Source organism: Neoarius graeffei, chromosome 8 (assembly GCF_027579695.1).
Source record: "Neoarius graeffei isolate fNeoGra1 chromosome 8, fNeoGra1.pri, whole genome shotgun sequence".
NCBI lineage: Eukaryota > Metazoa > Chordata > Actinopteri > Siluriformes > Ariidae > Neoarius > Neoarius graeffei.
Genome location: NC_083576.1, coordinates 51,067,099 through 51,090,239, shown reverse-complemented (window position 1 = coordinate 51,090,239; position 23,141 = coordinate 51,067,099). Strand labels below are relative to the sequence as shown.

The 23,141-nt window shown below is 40.1% G+C and overlaps 1 protein-coding gene across 2 annotated transcripts in view; it reads right to left on the bottom strand.

The window, feature by feature from the left end:
* Positions 1-3,495: 3,495 nt before the first annotated feature.
* Positions 3,496-23,141, bottom strand: part of arhgef6 (Rac/Cdc42 guanine nucleotide exchange factor (GEF) 6) — an 89,024-nt gene continuing 69,378 nt past the window's right edge. The window contains exons 12-22 of one of the 2 annotated variants that reach the window (XM_060927791.1): positions 22,787-22,933; positions 16,876-16,962; positions 16,657-16,738; positions 16,373-16,488; positions 15,963-16,148; positions 15,432-15,452; positions 9,303-9,396; positions 9,057-9,143; positions 8,870-8,969; positions 5,613-5,667; positions 3,496-5,523 (exon numbers count right to left, since the gene is read on the bottom strand). In XM_060927791.1, coding sequence (XP_060783774.1) covers positions 5,401-5,523; positions 5,613-5,667; positions 8,870-8,969; positions 9,057-9,143; positions 9,303-9,396; positions 15,432-15,452; positions 15,963-16,148; positions 16,373-16,488; positions 16,657-16,738; positions 16,876-16,962; positions 22,787-22,933 — 1,098 coding nt within the window. In that variant the 3' untranslated portion in view covers positions 3,496-5,400. The remainder of the gene's footprint in view (positions 5,524-5,612; positions 5,668-8,869; positions 8,970-9,056; positions 9,144-9,302; positions 9,397-15,431; positions 15,453-15,962; positions 16,149-16,372; positions 16,489-16,656; positions 16,739-16,875; positions 16,963-22,786; positions 22,934-23,141) is intronic. The other variant, XM_060927792.1, reaches the window with a different exon arrangement.

The following is a 23,141-nucleotide window of genomic DNA, read 5'->3' as shown; positions in this document are numbered from 1 at the left end:
AGTATTTTTTATTTTTGGAAACTTATGACTTTAACTTCACGACATTTGAAAGACAAATATCGTACTTTTCATTCCACTACATTTCTATCAAGGTCCTCGTTACTCGTTACTATGAAGCAGCTTTGAAAGTGGATGTTTTTTCTTTTCTAAAACACGATTGATTTTTTTCACAGGTGACACTGAGACAGCCGATCAGTAATCACTAGGGTCATGTCACGTCCATAGACTGGATAAAATCAAGTTCAATGATTTCTAAGCAGCATTATTTGAACATGATCAGTTGATGGCAGAATGGAAGGAGGTGGTTTTCTGGAGAATGCATGCACTCGTGGCTTTACCTAGAACCCATATTTCAGTTTTCTGAAAGGATTAAAGATTCGTTTCATTTTAAATGTTTGCCGAAAACGAACCACATCACAGCCTACAAAAACTCACCATCCAACCTGCGGAAGCATATCGAGGTCTGTAAATGTTTTATTCCAAGAGAAAGCTTGCAATGAAGTTGTCTGTGCTTTTAGAGCTAGTGATAACACTGCAATAGCTACGCAGACTGGTTAGTCAAATAACTTTCTGTGGATTTGCCCGCCAAGTTGCCGTAGCCTTGTCCACGGCTAACATTAACACATAGCTAGTTAACTTGGACACTGTTAGTTAGCATGTAAAAACGGAGTTACGCCAACAAGAATAACGTTAACTTATCTGAAATCCTTTCAGAAATATGTTTTATCATAATCTTGCCAAATAAACAATGTAGAAATCTTTCTTTTCTAGTTTTGAAAATCTTTTCTTTTTGAGTTTGAAAAAAGTTTGCTAGCATGTCAGGTGGAGTTTCACTGACTAGCTAGCTTAACATTAAACCACCATGGTGCACAGCGTGTGTTCATTTTGTGAATTCACAAAACAATCCAGTCAGCTGCTCCAGAGGCATTAGGTTTTTTTAAGCGTTGTGTCAATAATACAACAATGTGTTGATATAAAATATACTTTTAATACTTAAGTGTTTTTAAAAGCAAGTACTTCAGTACTTTAACTTAAGTAAAAATTTGACTGGACAACTTTCACTTGTATCGGAGTAACATTTGACCAGCGAGATCTGTACTTTGACTTAAGTAATGAAGTTGGGTACTTTGTCCACCTCTGTGCATTTATGAGAGAATTCTCTAAAAATGCACCAACTGCAATGCAGATTTGGAAACGGCACTAAAAGTTCAAAGAGGAAGGCTGTCTGTGTGTGTCTCTGTGTCTCAGGCGGCACGCATATTGAAAATTTGTGAAACTGTTCATGGAATCCACAGACCTTTTGAATTTCTCATTCAAATTTTGAGGAAGGGCGGCACGGTGGTGTAGTGGTTAGCGCTGTCGCCTCACAGCAAGAAGGTCCTGGGTTCGAGCCCCGGGGCCGGCGAGGGCCTTTCTGTGCGGAGTTTGCATGTTCTCCCCGTGTCCGCGTGGGTTTCCTCCGGGTGCTCCGGTTTCCCCCACAGTCCAAAGACATGCAGGTTAGGTTAACTGGTGACTCTAAATTGACCGTAGGTGTGAGTGTGAATGGTTGTCTGTGTCTATGTGTCAGCCCTGTGATGACCTGGCGACTTGTCCAGGGTGTACCCCGCCTTTCGCCCGTAGTCAGCTGGGATAGGCTCCAGCTTGCCTGCGACCCTGTAGAAGGATAAAGCGGCTAGAGATAATGAGAATGAGAGAAATTTTGAGGAATAAATCTTATATTGCTCAACATTAAGCCTGTTCAGTTTCATTTGTCTAGACTATGTAATGTCTGGGATATTTACATCTCAAATAATATCACATTTTTTGAAAACACCCTGTATTTTAGCAGAATGGTGTTCATCATTCCAGTACAGTTGCAGAAACATATGAATTCTGTACCATTAGGCACTGAAGCTGTTCTGGTAGCTCATGAATAACCAACAGCTGAACAGCATGCTGCTCCCTCCCCTTTAATTTGTCAGCCATCTGTTTGTGTTACAAGCACTGTACAGTGGTGCTTGAAAGTTTGTGAACCCTTTAGAATTTTCTATATTTCTGCATAAATATGACCTAAAACATCATCAGATTTTCACACAGGTCCAAAAATAGATAAAGAGAACCCAGTTCAACAAATAAGACAAAAATATTATACTTGGTCATTTATTTATTGAGGAAAATGATCCAATATTACATATCTGTGAGTGGCAAAAGTATGTGAACCTTTGCTTTCAGTATCTGGTGTGACCCCCTTGTGCAGCAATAACTGCAACTAAACGTTTCCGGTAACTGTTGATCAGTCCTGCACACCGGCTTGGAGGAATTTTAGCCCGTTCCTCCATACAGAACAGCTTCAACTCTGGGATGTTGGTGGGTTTCCTCACATGAACTGCTCACTTCAGGTCTTTCCACAATATTTCGATTGGATTAAGGTCAGGACTTTGACTTGGCCATTCCAAAACATTAACTTTATTCTTCTTTAACCATTCTTTGGTAGAACGACTTGTGTGCTTAGGGTCGTTGTCTTGCTGCATGACCCACCTTCTCTTGAGATTCAGTTCATGGACAGATGTCCTGACATTTTCTTTTAGAATTCACTGGTATAATTCAGAATTCATTGTTCCATCAATGATGGCAAGCCGTCCTGGCCCAGATGCAGCAAAACAGGCCCAAACCATGATACTACTACCACCACCATCATGTTTCACAGATGGGATAAGGTTCTTATGCTGGAATGCAGTGTTGTCCTTTCTCCAAACATAACACTTCTCATTTAAACCAAAAAGTTCTATTTTGGTCTCATCCGTCCGCAAAACATTTTTTCCAATAGCCTTCTGGCTTGTCCACGTGATCTTTAACAAACTGCAGATGAGCAGCAATGTTCTTTTTGGAGAGCAGTGGCTTTCTCCTTGCAACCCTGCCATGCACACCATTGTTGTTTATTGTTCTCCTGATGGTGGACTCATGAACATTAGCCAATGTGAGAGAGGCCTTCAGTTGCTTAGAAGTTACCCTGAGGTCCTTTGTGACCTCGCCGACTATTACATGACTATTATTCTTGGAGTGATCTTTGTTGGTCGACCACTCCTGGGGAGGGTAACAATGGCCTTGAATTTCCTCCATTTGTACACAATCTGTCTGACTGTGGATTGGTGGAGTCCAAACTTTTTAGGTCCTCAGAAATCTCCTTTGTTCGTGCCATGATACACTTCCACAAACATGTGTTGTGAAGATCAGACTTTGATAGATCCCTGTTCTTTAAATAAAACAGGGTGCCCACTCACACCTGATTGTCATCCCATTGATTGAAAACACCTGACTCTAATTTCACCTTCAAATTAACTGCTAATCCTAGAGGTTCACATACTTTTGCCACTCACAGAGATGTAATATTGATCATTTTCCTCAATAAATAAATGACCAAGTATAATATTTTTTGTCTCATTTGTTTAACTGGGTTCTCTTTATCTACTTTTCGGACTTGTGTGAAAACCTGATGTTTTAGGTCATATTTATGCAGAAATATAGAAAATTCTAAAGGGTTCACAAATTTTCAAGCACCACTGTAGTACCTTACAATTTCATTATTCATATGCCTGATTACTTTACAAGAAAGGTCAGGCAATGCAGCAGAGCATACACTACATCTCCGACAGGGTACCAGTTTAGCATTTGAACAGGTTACAAAAATTATTACTAACACATCTCACAGCTCGAAACGGTTCATATTTTCTTACACCCTTACACCTAAATTTGGTTATTCAGTTACAAATGCCATAATTATATAATCCTGCAGTGCAACGGCCTTTAATAAGGGCTCGGTGAATTTATTTACTGCTGTAGCAGCTGTGAATATACTGCGAATTACTCTGCAAATCCAGCATGGATTTACGACAACAAGGTTGCAAGGATTTACGAAAGCTGACTTTATATATATATATTTTGAAAAAAGTCGCAAGCAAATAAGGTGGGGGGTTGGGAGGATAAAAAATTCCTACAAAGACCAGATTGTTAAATGAGGTGTAAAGTTATCGGAGGAGTGCTTAGAGAGGCCAGAGTACCATGTTCTCAATACAGGACTACTGCATTCAAAAATAAATAAATATATTATTATTATTATTATTATTATTATTATTGCAACCTCAGAATCTGGAGGTAATAATCAATTGTTGTGTTATTTCTAAATATGAAAAGTTTACATGGTTATTTTTTGGCTATAGCTATTATATATCGTTTCAAAGTATATATGATATACATACATTATAAATTATACCTTAATAGTATTGAATACGCATTGTATTTCGATGAATAGCTGCATCTTTTGCTATGAACAGCTTTGAACATGTATGACAAAAACAAACAAAAATGAGATTAGCTTGTGTAAAGAATGGTATAGAAATACTGTACAGTATATTGTAGATTGCGACAGACAGAGTTGAAGGGAATATTTTGATGGCCAGTAAGAACACATAACACACCAACTACCCTGCAAACTATTCAAAAAGCTGCTAATAATAATAAACAAGAATAACAACAATAATAATAATAATAATAATAAAAGAACAGTCAAATCATTTCGAGATGACAACTGGAGCATCTCATGTCGTTCATGTGCAACATATTCCACAGTTCATGTTCCTAATATCAAGCACAAATGCTTCCTCTATCAATCAGATGAACAACCAGAATTAGAAATAAAGACACACAGAGAAGTCCATTATTGAAAGGGTCTGCCAGTGTACCGTAAAGGTAGCTTCACATCGAAAGAGATAACACCTTTGAGTTCACGTTCATGCTTGTTGAATGGTGGCTTCATCAGCAGAACACACACACACACACACACACACACACACACACACACACACACACACACAGACTCATGTTTTCTGGTTGAAGACTGAATCTTACTTTCCACACATTTCCCCACCAAGTCTGAACACTGAATTTTTTCCTTTTTCCAACTGCATGGAAATAATGGCTACATGTGAACATCTACTGTAATGATAATCTTAATATTAAACTGCATCAGTAATATAGTTCTACCGCTTAATGTTAGAATGCGGACAGGTCCATAATATCTGATACAGGCAGTCCTGTGGTGAAAATCCTAGATGCAGACTTTCACACCTATGTTGTATATTGTAATTCTGCTGCATGAGTGTCTAACACATTTTTTTGCCCTGTTCACAGGCACTAAACACACTCTCACCACTTTTGAAACCCAGTCAAGCACAAATGATCTCATTGCAAGAAAGCTGCAAAGAAAGTTATTCTTAAAAAAAAAAAAAGTTTACAAGGCAGGAAGGCTTTCTCAATGCAACATTTGGTGTGAACCCAAAACCAGCAACTCATCCACCCACACACTCTCATACACGCGCGCACACACTCACATGCGGAAGGGGAGAACATTTAGAATGTTACTCAGTGGGCTCCATCTTCCCACGTATAGTCATTCTTCTGTTTAGCCAGCTTCCTGACCAAACGTTCAAGCTCTTTGCGGGATTTCTGCTCCTCTTCCAGACACTGTTTCATCCACCTGTTCTCCTGAAGTCAAAACACATGCCTCATCAGACCTCACACAAGCCACGTTTAGGGTGAATAAATACAATGGATGAGCAGCAATGAAACTTTACCTTCTTTAACTCGTGGACCTCGTCTTTTAATGCATAAACAGCATCAACAAGGCTTCTGGAGGAGAAAGAATAAATAGTAAGTCCATTGGCGAGCCCTGGAGGCCTTTAAACCTCCACTGCTTCATGACCACCTTCTGTCTCACCCACAAACTGCTTCAATAAAACCATCTGCCCAATAAATAATTCTACTGAATACATAGTGGGCAGCATGGTGGTGTAGTGGTTAACACTGCTGCCTCGCAGCAAGAAGGGCCCCCATCGGAACCTCACAGCCGATGGGGTCCTTTCTGTGTGGAGTTTGCATCTCCCCGTGTCTGTGTGGGTTTCCTCCCACAGTTCAAAAACATACAGATTAGGTAAAACTACTCAGCTACTGGGGTTGCACAAGCCAGTGCATACTTAATGCATACTTAGTGTCGGTCCCAAGCCTGGATAGATTGGGGAAGGTTGTGTCAGGAAGGGCATCTGGTGTAAAAACCTATGCTAAATCAAATATGCAGATCACGATGATCCGCTGTGTGACCCCTAATGGGAGGAGCCGAAAGAAGAAGAAGAAGAAGAAAACATAAAAAGATATGATTATATAGAATATAGTTGGGACACAATGTAAAACAAATTAAAAACAGAACGCAATGATTTGCAAATCCTTTTTGGTCTATATTTAATTGAATACAATACAAAGACAAGATATTTAAATGCAAACTTTCTTGCTTTAGATAAATATACACTCATTCTTAAGTTGAGGACAGTAACACGTTCTAAAAAAGTAAGTAACTCAGCAAGCTTTTGGGAACTGAGGACACCAATTGTTGAAGTTTCCCCATTCTTGCTTGATATACGACGTCAGTTGCTCAACAGTCCGGGGTCTCTGTTGTCGTATTTTGTGCTTCATAATGCACCACACGTTTTCAAAGGGAGGCAGGAAGGCCAGTTTAGCACCTGCACTCTTGCTATGAAGTCATGGTGTTGTAACACATGCAGAATGTGGCTTGGCATTGTCTTGCTGGAATAAGTAGGGACGTCCCTAAAAAGACGTTGTCTGGATGGCAGCATATGTTGCTCCAAAACCTGTATGTACCTTTCTGTATTAATGGTGCCTTCACAGATGTGCAAGTTACCCATGCCATGGGCACTAGCACACCCCCATACCATCACAGATGCTGGCTTTTGAACTTTGCGCTGATAACAATCTGGGTAGCCCTTTCATCTTTAGCCCGGAGGACACAATGTCCATGATTTCAAAAACAGTTTGAAATGTGGACTCGTCAAAAAACACACCACACTTTTCTAATTCACATCAGTCCATCTCAGATAAAATCCCTAAATTCCTTGCAAATTGTAATTTGAGAAACATTGTTCTTAAACTGTTGGACTATTTGCCCACACAGTTTTTCACAAAGTGATGAACCTCACCCCATCCATGCTTGTGAATGACTGGAACGTTCTACAGGTAAACAGGTTAATTGATAATTGGAAAGGCTCAAACAGGTGTTCTTTGAGCAGTTTATCAGTTTGAACATGAAATATCTTGCCTTTGTATTGCATTCACTTGAACACAATTTAAAAAAATAATTATATATATATATATATATATATATATATATATATATATATATATATATATATATATGCAAATCATTGCATTATGGGTTTATTTACATTTTGCACAGCGTCCCAAACTTTTTGGAACTGGGGTTGTCAAACAGAATAGATGAGTGAAATATTATTGCAATTTTCTTTTGCAAATTACATTATACAAAGATGTGGATAATATTATTTATATTACATTGCTGTTCAATTGGTCAGAAGATGCTGATTAATTTTCTATACCAGCAGGATTCTGACAGTAATGCTGACTGGAAGAGGAGTGCAATTGTTTTAATACATTATTGTTTCTAGATTAACAAATTACACAGGGACATGTATGGTGGACTGTCCACATATAAAGGGTTTTAAAATGCGTGCGTTTGTAGACTCTTCTGTAAGAAGGCATTTATTTAACATTTTTTTGTACAGAGTCTCTAGTAACTCTGTCCTTAACTATATCCAGATAAGAAATATGACCTATTCTTTCATAAATAAACAAGAGTGCCCTGAGAGTACAATATCCCCCGCTGGCAACTACGCCATAACTCTGGTAAAATATGACTGATTTGAACGCAATTGCAATATGCGTATTACTGACATATCACAAATAATACTGTCAAGTTTTGTGAAATTCCTCCAAAAATTGTGAGAGGAGTTGATTTCAGAAGGTGAGGACCCTTCCTGGGACAGATGGACATCGCCACGCCATAATCCCCCTTCGGGCCTTTCGGCCAGCAGGGGATAAAAACTTTTTGCCAAATTACATGAAATTTCTCCAAAAATTGTGAGGGAAGTTGATTTCAGAAAGCAAGCACACCTTAATGAAATTGCCAAAGTACAAGTTTGTTAAAAATCAAGGGCATAACTCTCGTAAAATCTGCCCAAATTAAACCAAATTTCAATCTGTGTATAACTGTCATATAACAAAGCCTTCTGCCAAGTTTGGTGAAATTCCTCCACAAATTGTGAGAGGAGTTGATTTCCAAAGAACGTACCCTCATGAAATTGTTAAAGTACAAGTTATTTAATCAAGGGTCAAAACTCTGGTAAAATTTTCACAAACGAAATTAAATCGCAATATGCATATTACCGTCATATAACAAGGCCTTTTGCCACGGTTCGAGAAATTCGTTCAAAAATTGTGAGAGGAGTTGATGTCAGAAGGAAAGCACACCTTCATGAAATTGTGAAAGTACAAGGTTGTTAATCAAGGGCCACAACTCTGGTAAAACGGGACTGAATTGAACAAAATAACAATATGCCTACTACCGACATATAACAAAGAATCCTGCCAAGTTTTGTGGAACTCCTCCACAAATTGTGAGAAAAGTTAATTTCAGAAGGTGAGCACCCTTCCCGGGACGGACGGATGGACATCACCATAACATAATCCCCCTTCGGGCCTTTCAGCCAGTGGGGGATAAAAAAAAATAAAACTGCAGCAAATTGCTGTGCTATAGGAGGAATACAAATCTTCAGGGAGTACCGTTATTGGAAAATAAACTTCGGGCATCACAGTGCTCCATTACTATTATATTACTATATATTTTCCTATAACACATCTATGCCTTACTTCATGACTTTAAATTTTAATGACCCAAATGCCTGGCATAATGATGAAACAAGGACTATTTTAACACCGTCTCCATTTATTCTCTAGTTTAACATACTTCTCCTCAGTGATTGTCTGGCCGTTGCTCTTCATCTCTTCAACGATGATCTTCTCCTCCTCTGGTAGCAGGACTGCAGGGATACTGTCCTTACGCACAGCTGTGTAGGCATGAGTACAGTGTGTCAGAGTGACAGAAGCTGTATCATTTCCAGAAATGCTGGCATCATACGGTAGCTAGAAAGTACCTGTTGTGGTTTGGTGCAGGCTGGCTCCAGTACAATAAGCTTCAATCACCTTTAGAATTTGGGCATCTTCTTCCAAAGCGGCAGTACCTGTTAATTTCAGTACCACAACCCACATCTAAGACTTAAACTTTCAGGGCTGCAATGGAAACTGATAGCCTAATCAATACCAAAAAAGAAAGACTCTTTTTCTCCATCTCTTGCTTTGACTAACTAAAGCATCATTCACCAGTATCGCACTTAACCTACTTTTTCTGAGCAAATATTCATCATCAGATGGTTTTCTCTCTGTCTTTCTCTTGTTCAGGAACTTCTTGATGGGTTTAGGGCTTTTGCTGGAATCCTGGAGAGACAAGGTGGCCGTGAGGAAGCAAAAGAATTAAGAAAACCCCCAAAAGAACACAAATTAACAACATATGATTTACATGAAAGGTTGTATGGGTTGGGGGGAGGGGGGTGCTATTAAGAACAATAAAATTATGTACAATAATTTGGGTTTGCTAATGTTATTAACTTAATTTGCCAAACAAACAACACATATGTCATGTGAATTAAATAAAATAGATTGCAACAGACCGCCTGACTCGAACATATTATGCTTATTATATGACTACTTATCAAAATCGTCAAGTTGACACTATTGTTTTAAAAATACTGAATTACTGTGACGAGTTTCTGACTGCATTGGAACTACGTACACATGCAGACACCTGTATGATAATGCAAATGCTAGTAGCTTATGAAGTGTTTATGTTACGTTAGTAATAAGCAGAATTGGACAGTACCAAAGTACATTTACGTAAGTACTGTACTTAAGTACACTTTTTGAGTATCTGTACTTTACTTGAGTATTATTATTTTTTTAAACTTATGACTTTAATTTCACTACATTTGAAAGGCAAATATCGTTCTTTTTACTCCACTACATTTCTGTCAAGGTCCTCGTTACTTGTTACTATGAAGCGGCTTTGAAAGTGGATTTTTTTTTCTTTTCTAAAACACGATTGGTTTTTTCGCAGGTGACACTGAGGCCTATTAGTAATCACTAGGGTCATGTCATATCCACAGACTGTATAAAATCAAGTTCAATGATTTCTCAGCAGCATTATTTGAATACGATCAGTTGATGTCAGAATGGAAGGAGGTGGTTCTTCTGGGGAATGAACGCACTCATGGCCCATGAACCCATGTTTCAGTTTTCTGAAAGGAATAAAGATTTGTTTCGTTTTAAATGTTTGCTTTGTTTGCCTAAAACAAACCACATCACAGCCTACAAAAACTCACCATCCAACCTGCGGAAGCATATCGAGGTCTGTAAATGTTTTATTCCAAGAGAAAGCTTGCAATGAAGTTGTCTGTGCTTTTAGAGCTACTGATAACGTTGCAATAGCTATACAGTCTGGTTAGTCAAATGACTTTCTGTGGATTTGCCCGCCAAGCTGCCGTAGCCTTGTCCACGGCTAACGTTAACACATAGCTAGTTACCTTGGACACCCTTAGTTAGCATGCAAAAACAGAGCTACGCTAACATGAATAACGTTACTGTAACTTATCTGAAGTCCTTTCAGAAATATGTTTTAGCATAATCTTGCCAAATAGACAGAATGTAGAAATCTTTCTTTTCTAATAACGTTAGTTACCCAATATGATTTCGAGTTTGAAAAGCGTTTGCTAGCATGTCAGGTGGAGTTTCATTAAACCACCATGATGGCACAGCATGCATTCATTTTGTGAATTCACATTTCTGTCTTTGGTAATGGTGTTAGGTTTTGTAAGCGTTGTGGCAATAATACAACGATGCGTTGACAGAAAATGTACTTTTAATACTTAAGTATTTTTAAATGTAAATACTTACTTTAACTTAAGTAAAAATTTGACTGGACAACTTTCACTTGTATCGGAGTAACATTTGACCAGTGGGATCTGTACTTTGACTTAAGTAATGAAGTTGGGTACTTTGTCCACCTCTGGTAATATGTAAGTAGTAGTGATGTAAAAACAGCAAACATAAAACCAGCTTCTCACTTATTTACATTACAAAACTGCTACCCCTTGGTGTATGATAGGCTCTGAATCTACCGTAATGCTAACCAGTATAAATTGGTTACTGAAGATGGGGGGAAAAATGAACAAATGAATGAATAAATGATAGATGTCGCCATTTAACTGGCTAATATCAGAACTCATGGTACAGCTACAGTGGCCAGTTTAGTATTTAAAAAAAATTCCTTTAAAAGTAATCTATGTATTTCTATTTGTGGTAGCATGAGAAGGTAACTGGAACGTTTTCGGTAATGTTAACAAGGACAAATTTGGGCACAATGCTAGAACACGTATCCGATGATGAATTGACTGCCTTCCTTAATTGACCAATCAGAATCAAGCACTGCACCGAATTTTCTTTCGGAGTAACCTCAATCAGGACACCGAGTTTGCAATAAATGACAATAATGGTTGGTATAATATCCTAACAAATATTTTACAATATCTACTTGCACTTAAATATACACCATATGGCCAAAAGTATGTGGACACCGGACCATCACTCCCAGATGTACGTCTTTCTCAAACTGTTGTCACAAAGTTGGAAGCACGCAATTGTACAGAATGTCTTTGTATGCTGTAGCTTTACAAGTTCCCTTCTTTGGAAACAAGGGGCCCAAACCTGTTTCCGCATGACAATATCCTGTGCACAAAGCCAGGTTTATAAAGCCTTGGCTTGCCAAGTTTGGCGTGGAAGCACTTGGGTGGTCTGCACAAAGCCATGACCTCAACCTTACTGAACACCTTTGGGACGAACTGGAATGCTGACTGTGCGCCGGACCTTCTCACCCAACATCTTTGCCTGACTTCATTAATGATCCTATGGCTGAATGGACAAATCCCAACAGCCACACTCCAAAATCTAGTGGAAAGCCTTCCTAAAAGAGTGGAGGCTATTATAACAGCAAATGGGGACTACATCGTTAATGGGATGTTCATCAAGCACATGTGGGTCTGATTGGTCAGGTGTCCACATACATAAGATAAGATTGCAACAATTTTTTTTATTATGAATGCCCCAAAAGCAGATTCCTTTCCAAAAAAAATAAAAAAGGTTAAATCTGGGTAAAGGAAAGAGGGCGTAAATCTGGCTAAAGGAAATTTTGTCGTGACCTTCATGCATATGGACTTTGTGAGGAGTGAGGAGGAAACAAAGAAACAGCTGGGGACTTTAGCGCTTCGTGACTAAAAAATGTACCGTGAAATAACGATACATGGCAAGAAAAGTACTTGGAAAACACTAACAACATAGCCGAGAGGGATATACAAACCTTTCACCAAGTGATCACTGCAAACTCGAGCATGCTTCAACTTGGCTCCCTTCGATTTCAGTGAGAGGTTCAAAAGCCACCTTTCTCGACGTCTTTTTGTGAAATCCTGTGTTCGTTCACCCTTTTTTATTAGTTTACGGGGAATCCTGAATAAACTTTTACCAGTTTCACGGTTTGATCGATTCGAACAATGCAAGCGCAAGGCAGTTTTCATGCGAGCAATGCACCTTCTCCGTACAAACGCGTTGTCAACTGACCTTTTGTAGACCACCAGCTAAAGTTTTGAATAACTAATGAGGCAGATGTGACGTCACATGAAACCCAGCAATTGTTGTGGTGCCTCTGAGACATGAAACCAGCAGACTGCATCTTTCTGAATGCCACATCATGGTGCGGCTTAATATACTTGGAGAAACGAGCTATCCATTACTTGCACATTCATTACAGATGTCCACAACTGGCTAGTGAATATGCTCGAGAGTATGGACCCTTTTCACGTGACGTCACGACAAACGCGGCCGCCATTTTGGACATGTACTACCAGTAGTTTACCACAGCCAGCATTGAGGAACGGCAGCAAAGAAAGTGTTTATTTTCAGCAAGACTTCCATCATGCCACTATATTGTTGTGCGCCTGGATGTAGTAACCATCAACAAACAAGGCAAGGGTTATCATTTTATCGGATCCCGACGGAGAAGATGGATAGCGGCCATAAACAGATTGGCAGCCCTCGGCATACCAACGCTTGTGCAGTGACCACTTTGTTGGAGGTAAGACGAATAAAATTAGCCAGAAAAGGCATTACATTGCTGTTAACATTCTGTGGCGGCGAGTGTGTAACCAAATAGGCTAAAATAACCCATTGTAACCTCTTTGTTCTTCTGTAGTAGCTATTAGCTAACGACATTAGCTAGCGTTGTGTTCCTTTGCTGTTGGTAGACTGTAGGACAGATCAGAGGCAGTGTCCTACAAACAGCGCTTAATTTGAGGGGGAGCAAGCCGGAGCGCGCTCCGGAACCTCGGGCGTTGGCTCCGGCAGCTATTTACACTGGATCCGGTGATCCGACACCTCTCTTGACTATGTAACAAAAAAAAAACAAAAAAAAACGATTGTCTTTAGGCTTGCCATCCTTCCACTTGCGAGTGGTAAGTGATCTGCGCTGGGATCACACACACAGCGGCTCAGTCCCGAATCGTGGCTCGTGCACTTCACTCGCGCGCTCTGTGAGCTGCACAGGGCCGGAGTGCGCACCCTCCAGAGGGCACTCGCTGTTCAGGGCGGAGTGATTTGGAGCGCAGGATGCCTGCGGAGCCGAGCATATCCGTGTATTGGTGTTGCTGTGTGCACGCGAATCGTGTATTGGTGTTGCTGTGTGCACACTAATCGCTTTTAAAAACGTTAATCTGATGATCCGCTGATACGGTCTAATGTAAACATGGGCTAAGTGTTCAAAACAAGAGGAACATGTATTTGTCTCTTAAATCCAGGCCGTTCCCTGTAATCTCTAACAATGGTTGGAGAAAGTAATGGCAAATAGCGAGTGCACAAACCATAGAAGGTAAACTGTACACAGCGCCAGGGCAGTGTGATGGTATGTCTACTTTTAGATTGTGTTAGCTGATCAATGAACACACTCGGCACTCGACGAGTTTCACGTCTTTATGACGGATACTTAAATGTGTGTTAGGTATTATTGTTGCAGTCTAAGCAGTCATTGTAGCAGCTAGATGAGCGAGAACCGAAAGGGTCTGTGCCATAAACCGTTATTTCTGTACGGCGTTGCTAATGTGTCGTTACTGTTGTTATTTCTCCCTCTGCTCGCCCTGTAAATGCCCTACGTCGCTGGATAGCGAAGGTGTTTTCTGCATCTCGCTCCTTTTTCTTGTATGTTCTCCGTTTGTCGCCTTCCTCGCATTCAAACCAATTCAAGCCGAAGTCCGCTACATGTCCAAAATGGTGGTCGCGTTTACGAAGGTCACGTGACTGAAAAGGGTCTATACCATCTCTCCATCTGGAAGGCACAGCCAATTTTTGTTCTCTTGAACTCCCAGCCACGGATGGCTGTGGCATCGACGAAATTCAGACTTTCAGTATCTGGATGACTAGGTGAAAGCTTTTCTGTCTCATAACTTGGAAGCCCAGAACCATTTATTTTATTTTAAACATTACAGGTGACAAACAGTGCTGAATAGGCAGGTCACACTACAAAAGCAGGGACAGTTAGTTTTTTGCTACTCAAGACAAACTGGTTGACAGCAATGTTTCCACCAATGTGCTTTTCTTTATAAAAAAAAAAGTTACACAGAAATGCTCTGAAAGCAATTAGCAATTGCTAACATGTCAATTTTTATGCATGGATTTTAGCCAACACATTAGAAAGATGATTTTGATGTAACAGATAATTTGCAGTTTGAAATCTGATCTCTGGATGGAAGCATGGTGTGTACCAGTCTTTGTTCACATTGAAAATTAAGTACATTTTAAAGCACTGAGCAGCATCTTATGCATTCAGTATTATCTCATTAAACATAAGCAAATGACAAAAACAGAACTAAAGCTAAAGCAAGCAGAGATTCAGTACTCTCCCTTAAACAGTAAACTACAAAGTATGCAATTCTGCGTGCTTTCACTTTCTGGGAGCCACATCACTCAGAATACCCTTTTAACTTATTTGTTTGGTATGAAATTAAAACTATCCCCTGAAGAAAACACACATTTTCCTGTTTGTTCCTTCAAGGTAAAAGAGCTTGGAAGCAAAAAAATAAAAATAAAAAAAAATGGCATTTTAAAGAATGCTTAAAAGAAAAAAAATCTATGTTGCACACAGGACACTGATCAGTGAAAGGATGCGGGAGGACAAGACAAACGAACAAACAGGAAATGAGTGGTTTATAGGAACAATAGAGAGAGAGAGAGAGAGAGAGAGAGAGAGAGAGAGAGCGAGAGAGAGAGAGAGAATATGAATCAGAAGAAAAAAACCCGACAAAGCATGGCTAAATTGTGCTGCAACACCAGAGCTAGCCAGGCATACAAGACACACAAAGTGACTGGTCTACTCTTACCTTCATGATATAAGACATCCTCTAAAGAAGCAGGAAATGAAGAGAGAAAGCGTATGAGAAAATGCACGAGGGAAAATAAATGGAAGAGTCCAAAGGAACACGATGAAGAGGAGAACAGTGAGGCATGAACATTTCTCTTAGACCCTCAATCTGACATTTCTCTAAATATGAAAGCAACAAGGTCTACTTACAAAACTACATCAGCTTCAACAATTATAAACACCTTCCAGAAATCTGACCTGCTCAGCGTTTTTTTTTTTTTGCAGCAGGAGACCACACATGAAACTTGCGGTAAAAAGTATGGTAGGGGTAGGGTAGTGGTTGTTTGGCTACAGTTTCCACAAGACACTGATATGGCAGTAAGGCGCTCTCAAAATTCAGATCTGTAACTGCTTGGGTAGGGGGCTGTACATGCTTCATCTCAGGACCACTCAGCTGAGTCACAGATGTGCATTACGCTCCCACACAAACACTACTCTGACTCACTGTTTCCCAAAAACCATGAAAGGTGGGTATATAAAAGTCTCTCACCTCTTTGTAGCCCAGTGCGGCAGACGGTTTAAGTGGGGGAGCTGGTCTCAGGCAGCTCAGAGACCACGGCTTGGTGATCTTCGGTGGCTCCAGAGGGCATCGAGTGCCTGTAGATGTCCCAAAGCCCTGCGTGTGGCTCAGGTGAGACGGTGTGCCCACGATGCTCATGGGCTTGCCTTCTACATTCTGGCAGATAAAAGCAACAAAATCGATCATGGTTAACATTCAAAAAAGCACAACTATTTTTCTAGCTAACAGTAAAACAGAACAGACACAACAGCCCCCCCCCCCCCCCCCCTTATACTCTCTGCAAAAATGGACTTGACAAGATACAGGATTACTTGCGTTGTGAATGCTGCCACTGTTTATTACATTATTATTTGTTACAGTGTGTGTCTGAGTGTTCATACCTTCAGGATGGTTCCTACTGGACTTCCACCTTTGGTAAAAGTATGCAGGTGCTCGAGCCATTCCTGCAGTTCTTGGGAACTACTGCAGAAAACTGTCACGCGCTCTATCATACCTCCTGCAAAACAACCGCAGCATAATTCATTACCAGAAACTCAACATGTCTTTTCATACTGAAACACACAGAGCTGTTTTGTACAGCTACAACACACTCATAATTGCATTAAACTGTTAAAAAATACAAACAAACAAACAAACAAAGCATTCTGATGGGCGTATAACGAACCTCCAATCTCAAACGCATAATGACCGGGTTCTGCATCGTCCAAATGTTTGGTCACTGTAGTTCCTGAAAGCTGCAGCCGTCCCTAAGAAAACAACACCACAGACGACATTTTAAACAAATGACAGGAGCTTATTCTAAAGTCTGATAATTATAAAGAACTGGTTTTCAATCGAGTGGAGTTGTATGATGAAATGCACTTTCAGGAGTCAGTAAATGTACCTGATAGATAAAGCCACTCATTCGTGGGCTGGCAGACAACATAATTAGAACATTAGGAAACAGCATGAAGTAGCGCTCTTCTTTTTCCTGGAAAAACGAACACATGTACAGTCACGTTAATTGAAAAAAAAAAACTGTTTAACCTTGATACATTCACGTAATTTGAATGAGAAATCAAACATAAGGAAATGGCATGGTCCATTTAATCATAAAGCTGCTGACAATATGCACAAACAGTCACAAACACAAAAATGCTCACACACAGTTTCTGTGTCTATAGATGCATTTAAAATACAACCCCAGTTCCACATAAATAAAAACAGAATGTGATCATTTGAAAAATCATGGAAAGCTTATATTTCATTGAAAATAGTACAAAGGCAACATATCGAATGTTGAAACTGAGAAATTGTATTGTTTTTTGAAAAAGTTATGCTCATATTGAATTTGATGTCAGCAACACGTTTCAGAAAAATTGGGATAGGGACAATAAAAGACTGAAAAAGTTGTGTAATGCTAAAAAAAAAAATCTAATTTGTTTAACTGGTCAGTAACACAACTGGGTATAAAAAGAGCATCCCAGAGAGGCAGAGTCTCTCAGAAGTAAAGATGGGGAGGAGTTCAAGACTCTGTGAAACACTGTGTGGGCAAACAGTGCAACAATTTAAGAATAACGTTCCTCAATGTGAAATTGCAAAGAATTTGGGGATCACATCACCTATGGTACATAATATCATTAAAAAATTCAGAGAATCTGGGGAAATATCTGTATGCAAGAGACAAGGCTGAAAACTGACATTGGATGCCTGTGATCTTCAGGCCCTTAGGTGACACTGCATTAAAAGCAGACACGTGTCTGTAGTGGAAATCACTGTATGGCTCAGGAACACTTCAGAAAACCATCGTCTGTGAAAACAGTTCATTACTGCATCCACAAATGCATGTTAAAACCAGATATAAACAATATCCAGAAAGACCGCCACCTTCTCTGGGCCCAAGTGCTGTTACGATGGACTGAGGTGAAATGGAAAATCGTCCAGAGGTCTGACAAGCCAAAAGTGGAAATTCTTTTTAGAAATCATGGACACCACGTCCTCCAGGCTAAAGAGGAGAGGGACCATCCGGCTTGTTATCAGTGCACAGTTCAAAAGCCAGCATCTGTGATGGTATGAGGGTGCATTAATGCACATGACATGGGTAGCTTGTACATCTGGGAAGGCATCATTAATACTGAATGATATATACACGTTTCAGAGCAATATGCTGCCATCCAGATGAAATCGTTTTCAGGGAAGGTCTTCCTTCTTTCAGCAAGACAGTGTCAAACCGCTTTCTGCACATATTACAACTGCATGGCTCTGTAGTTTACAAAAAAAAAAAGTCCGGGTGCTAAACTGGCCTGCCTGGAGTCCAGACCTGTCTCCTATTTAAAACATTTGGTGCATTATGAAGTGCAAAATACGACAAAGGAGACCCCGAAATGTTGAGCAACTGAAATTATATATCAGGCAAGAATAGGACAACATTTCTCTTTCAAAACTACAGCAATTGGTCTCCTCAGTTCCCAAACATTTAGAGTGTTGTTAAAAGTAGAGGTGATGCAACACAGTGGTAAACACGCCCCTGTCCCAACTTTTCTGAAATGTGTTGCTGACATCAAATTGAAAATGAGCATATATTTTTCAAAAAACAATAAAATTTCTCAGTTTCAACATTTGATATGTTGTCTTTGTACTATTTTCAATGAAATATAGGGTTTCCAGTATTTGCAAATTATCACATTGTTTTTCTTTACAGTTTACACAGCATTCCAACTTTTTTTTTTTGAATTGGGGTTGTAGTAATTGAAACAACTGCACTAAGTCCATGTGATTAACAAACACCATACCTTATGTTTACTCAACCAAGACCTATTTCAGCTAAGCAAAGAGAAAAGAAAGAGTGATTATATTTTAATATTTCACACAGAAATTGCATCTTCCTCTTCTTTTATGGTTAGCTTCTGCATGACACACTCTTGGCCCCCTGCACAGCTTGAGCTTGACTTTCCGTGCTTTGTACAGTGTGTTGGTTTTTTATGCTGATCACATCACGTTGTAAATATAATGCATAGGCTTTATATATGGGTGGTCGTCCCTCAACGGTTTTTTTTCCAATAAGCGTAGGAGGCAAATATACACGTAGTCAGTCTAATGCATTTCAAATAGATAAGCCTTTACTGCTTGCTGCAGATGAAGGTTTTATATTCTGTTGAGTGCTGGTCATTTGTCAGATGTGCAATCTATCTTGTGCCTGTAAAATACACAAAACTCCACTGACTAAGGTTTCTTCCTCTAGGCCACATTCTATTCATGGAATGTCTGGTTCATTATATGCTTTTCAAGGAAATGAGAAAATGTTGAAGTAGCCTTCACCAAAATACCAAATCTATTCACCATCACTGTTTTTTTTTTTTAATTGAGGTACAGTGGAGCAAAAAAGTATTTAGTCAGCCACCAATTGTGCAAGTTCTCCCACTTAAAAAGATGAGAGAGGCCTGTAATTTTCATCATAGGTACACTTCAACTATGAGAGACAGAATGGGGGGAAAGAATCCAGGAAATCACATTGTAGGATTTTTAATGAATTAATTGGTAAATTCCTCGGTAAAATAAGTATTTGGTCACCTACAAACAAGCAAGATTTCTGGCTCTCACAGACCTGTAACTTCTTCTTTAAGAGGCTCCTCTGTCCTCCACTCATTACCTGTATTAATGGCACCTGTTTGAACTCGTTATCAGTATAAAAGTCACCTGTCCACAACCTCAAACAGTCACACTCCAAACTCCACTACGGCCAAGACCAAAGAGCTGTCAAAGGACACCAGAAACAAAATTGTAGACCTGCACCAGGCTGGGAAGACTGAATCTGCACTAGGTAAGCAGCTTGGTGTGAAGAAATCAACTGTGGGAGCAATTATTAGAAAATGGAAGACATACAAGACCACTGATAATCTCCCTCGATCTGGGGCTCCACGCAAGATCTCACCCCGTGGGGTCAAAATGATCACAAGAACGGTGAGCAAAAATCCCAGAACCACATGGGGGTACCTAGTGAATGACCTGCAGAGAGCTGGGACCAAAGTAACAAAGGCTACCATCAGTAACACACTACACCGCCAGGGACTCAAATCCTGCAGTGCCAGACGTGTCCCCCTGCTTAAGCCAGTACATGTCCAGGCCCGTCTGAAGTTTGCTAGAGAGCATTTGGATGATCCAGAAGAGGATTGGGAGAATGTCATATGGTCAGATGAAACCAAAATAGAACTTTTTGGTAAAAACTCAACTTGTCGTGTTTGGAGGAGAAAGAATGCGGAGTTGCATTCAAAGAACACCATACCTACTGTGAAGCATGGGGGTGGAAACATCATGCTTTGGGGCTGTTTTTCTGCAAAGGGACCAGGATGACTGATCCGTGTAAAGGAAAGAATGAATGGGGCCATGTATCGTGAGATTTTGACTGAAAACCTCCTTCCATCAGCAAGGGCATTGAAGATGAAACGTGGCTGGGTCTTTCAGCATGACAATGATCCCAAACACACCACCCGGGCAACGAAGGAGTGGCTTTGTAAGAAGCATTTCAAGGTCCTGGAGTGGCCTAGCAAGTCTCCAGATCTCAACCCCATAGAAAATCTTTGGAGGGAGTTGAAAGTCCATGTTGCCCAGCGACAGCCCCAAAACATCACTGTTCTAGAGGAGATCTGCATGGAGGAATGGGCCAAAATACCAGCAACAGTGTGTAAAAACCTTGTGAAGACTTACAGAAAACGTTTGACCTCTGTAATTGCCAACAAAGGGTATATAACAAAGTATTGAGATGACCTTTTGTTATTGACCAAATACTTATTTTCCACCATAATTTGCAAATACATTCTTTAAAAATCAGACAATGTGATTTTCTGAATTTTTTTTCTCATTTTGTCTCTCATAGTTGAAGTATACCTATGATGAAAATTACAGGCCTCTCTCATCTTTTTAAGTGGGAGAACTTGCGCAATTGGTGACTGACTAAATACTTTTTTGCCCCACTGTATTTTTGGAATGTTTAGCACACACACACAGTCTATTTTCCCTTCCAGAAATAGATACTTCTCTGATATCCTTAAGCATTTGAGATACAGAATAAAATATACTGCAAATAAATGCATCTTCCTGTTTATAACTGACTGGACAGAAATAACAGTTTGCTTTACACAACCAAGGTTTTAAATCAGTTTCTTGACCGATGTATAAATTGACAGACATATTGATGTTGTTGGAAATTATAGCTTCAAGACATCTACGATAAGAAATCATTAGCTTTTTTCAGCATTGTGGTTCCATTGTAACCCATTCCTTGAGCAAAATCTTCTTAAATTTCCCAAGGCTCCTTCTGAGAGACTTGTAACTTCAAAATCTTCTAGGCATTCAAAGCAGGAGATTGGCTATGCCATGCAAGACCTTCTTGAGTTATTTTGACTGTGTTTGGGATCACTGCCTGGTTGAAAAGTCCATCTTCTCCCTAGATTCAGTGTCTGGGCTGATGAGATTAAATTCTACTCGAATACATCCTAATTTCTGCTCTAATAAATTCAGGGCGGCACGGTGGTGTAGTGGTTAGCACTGTCACCTCACAGCAAGAAGGTCCTGGGTTCGAGCCCAGCGGCCGATGGGAGCCTTTCTGTGTGGAGTTTGCATGTTCTCCCTGTGTCTGCGTGGGTTTCCTCCAGGTGCTCCGGTTTCACCCACAGTCCAAAGACATGCAGTTAGGTTAACATGGGGTGGCCTTAGGCTAAGGTGCCCTTGAGTGAGGGCACCTACCCCCTAACTGCTCCCCAGGTGCTGTTAGCATGGCTGCCCACTGCTCTGGGTATGTGTGTGTGCTCATTGCTCGCATGTGTGTGTTCACTGCTTCAGATGGATTAAATGCAGAGAGGAATTTCACAAGTGTACGCGTGATGAATAAAGTTGTTCTTTTTCTACATCCAAGTACATGACTCCATTCATGTTTCCTTCAATGATGTGGAAAAGGCATGGCATTAATTCTATAGCAGTCACTCTTCTGGGAAGGCTTTCCACTACATTTTGCAATGTTGCTTTGGAGATTTACCCATTCAGCCAGAAGAGTATTAGTGAGGTCGGGTGCTGATGTAAGGAGGCCTCAGACGCAGCCCATGTCCCAATTCATTCCAAAGGTGCTGAATGGGGTTAAGGTCAGGGCTCTGTACAAACCATGTCTTTGTGAACCTCACTTTGTGCTCAGGGGTATTCTCATGCCGGAATGGGTTTGGGCCCCTAAGTTTCAGTGAAGGGAAATTGCAAAGCTCCACCATTCAAACACATTCGAGATAATGATGTTCCCCAAACTCTTTCCAAATTTATGGCTAAAGATTTGAGAAAGCCGACATATGAGGGTCATGGTCAGGTGTCCACATACTTTTGGCCACAGTGTATGTATGTTTTAAAAAAAAAAACCCAGAATGAATAAGTAAAGTGACAATAAGTGCAAGTGCTCATAAACTGAAAGTGATTTCAAGCATCACAGAACCTTTTTTTTTTTTTAAATATATTTTTGGTTTTCTGAAGGCATCTCCGTATTTTTATGCACTCTACTTTTATACTGATTTAAAGTGGGTTTGTTACCTTTTTAATCACTATTTGCAAATACCATTTATACAGCTTGTATAAATAAATAGGTCTTCAGTATGAAATTTTATTCACAACATGGCAGCTTTTGGAGTGTGTTAAGAGAACAACAATGTGCAAGCTTGGACGTTTGCAACATATCTGAGCAACCGCATGACTGAGGAAAACGAACATGTGGCTTTGTTCTTTTTGACACCTAGACAACTCCTGGGAGCCAACAGGCTGTCCCACCCTTCCTTTTTCCTCACCTCACTAGAGCTGCTCTGCACGTGCACCTGGGACATGTAGGCCACCTGGCCGAGGGACTTGATGCTGTCTCCCTCCCAGCCACGCACTGGCTCGGACAGGATCTGCACCTCCAGGTCCTTTCGCTTGCGCAGTTCCTGGCATTGCATCTGACGGAAACAGAGCCGCTCAGTAAGAGTACAAGAGTAGCTTGTGTAAAAATGAATGATAAACATGCAGGGGAAAAAAGGATCTTACATAGGGAACATACATTTTGAGCTCTTAATTGCAATAACTCTAAGTAGCAAAACAGGTTTGCAGTTAGTTACTCAAAAAGTCCTAAGAATGACATCAACCAGGAAAATAATTTGCCTGAAA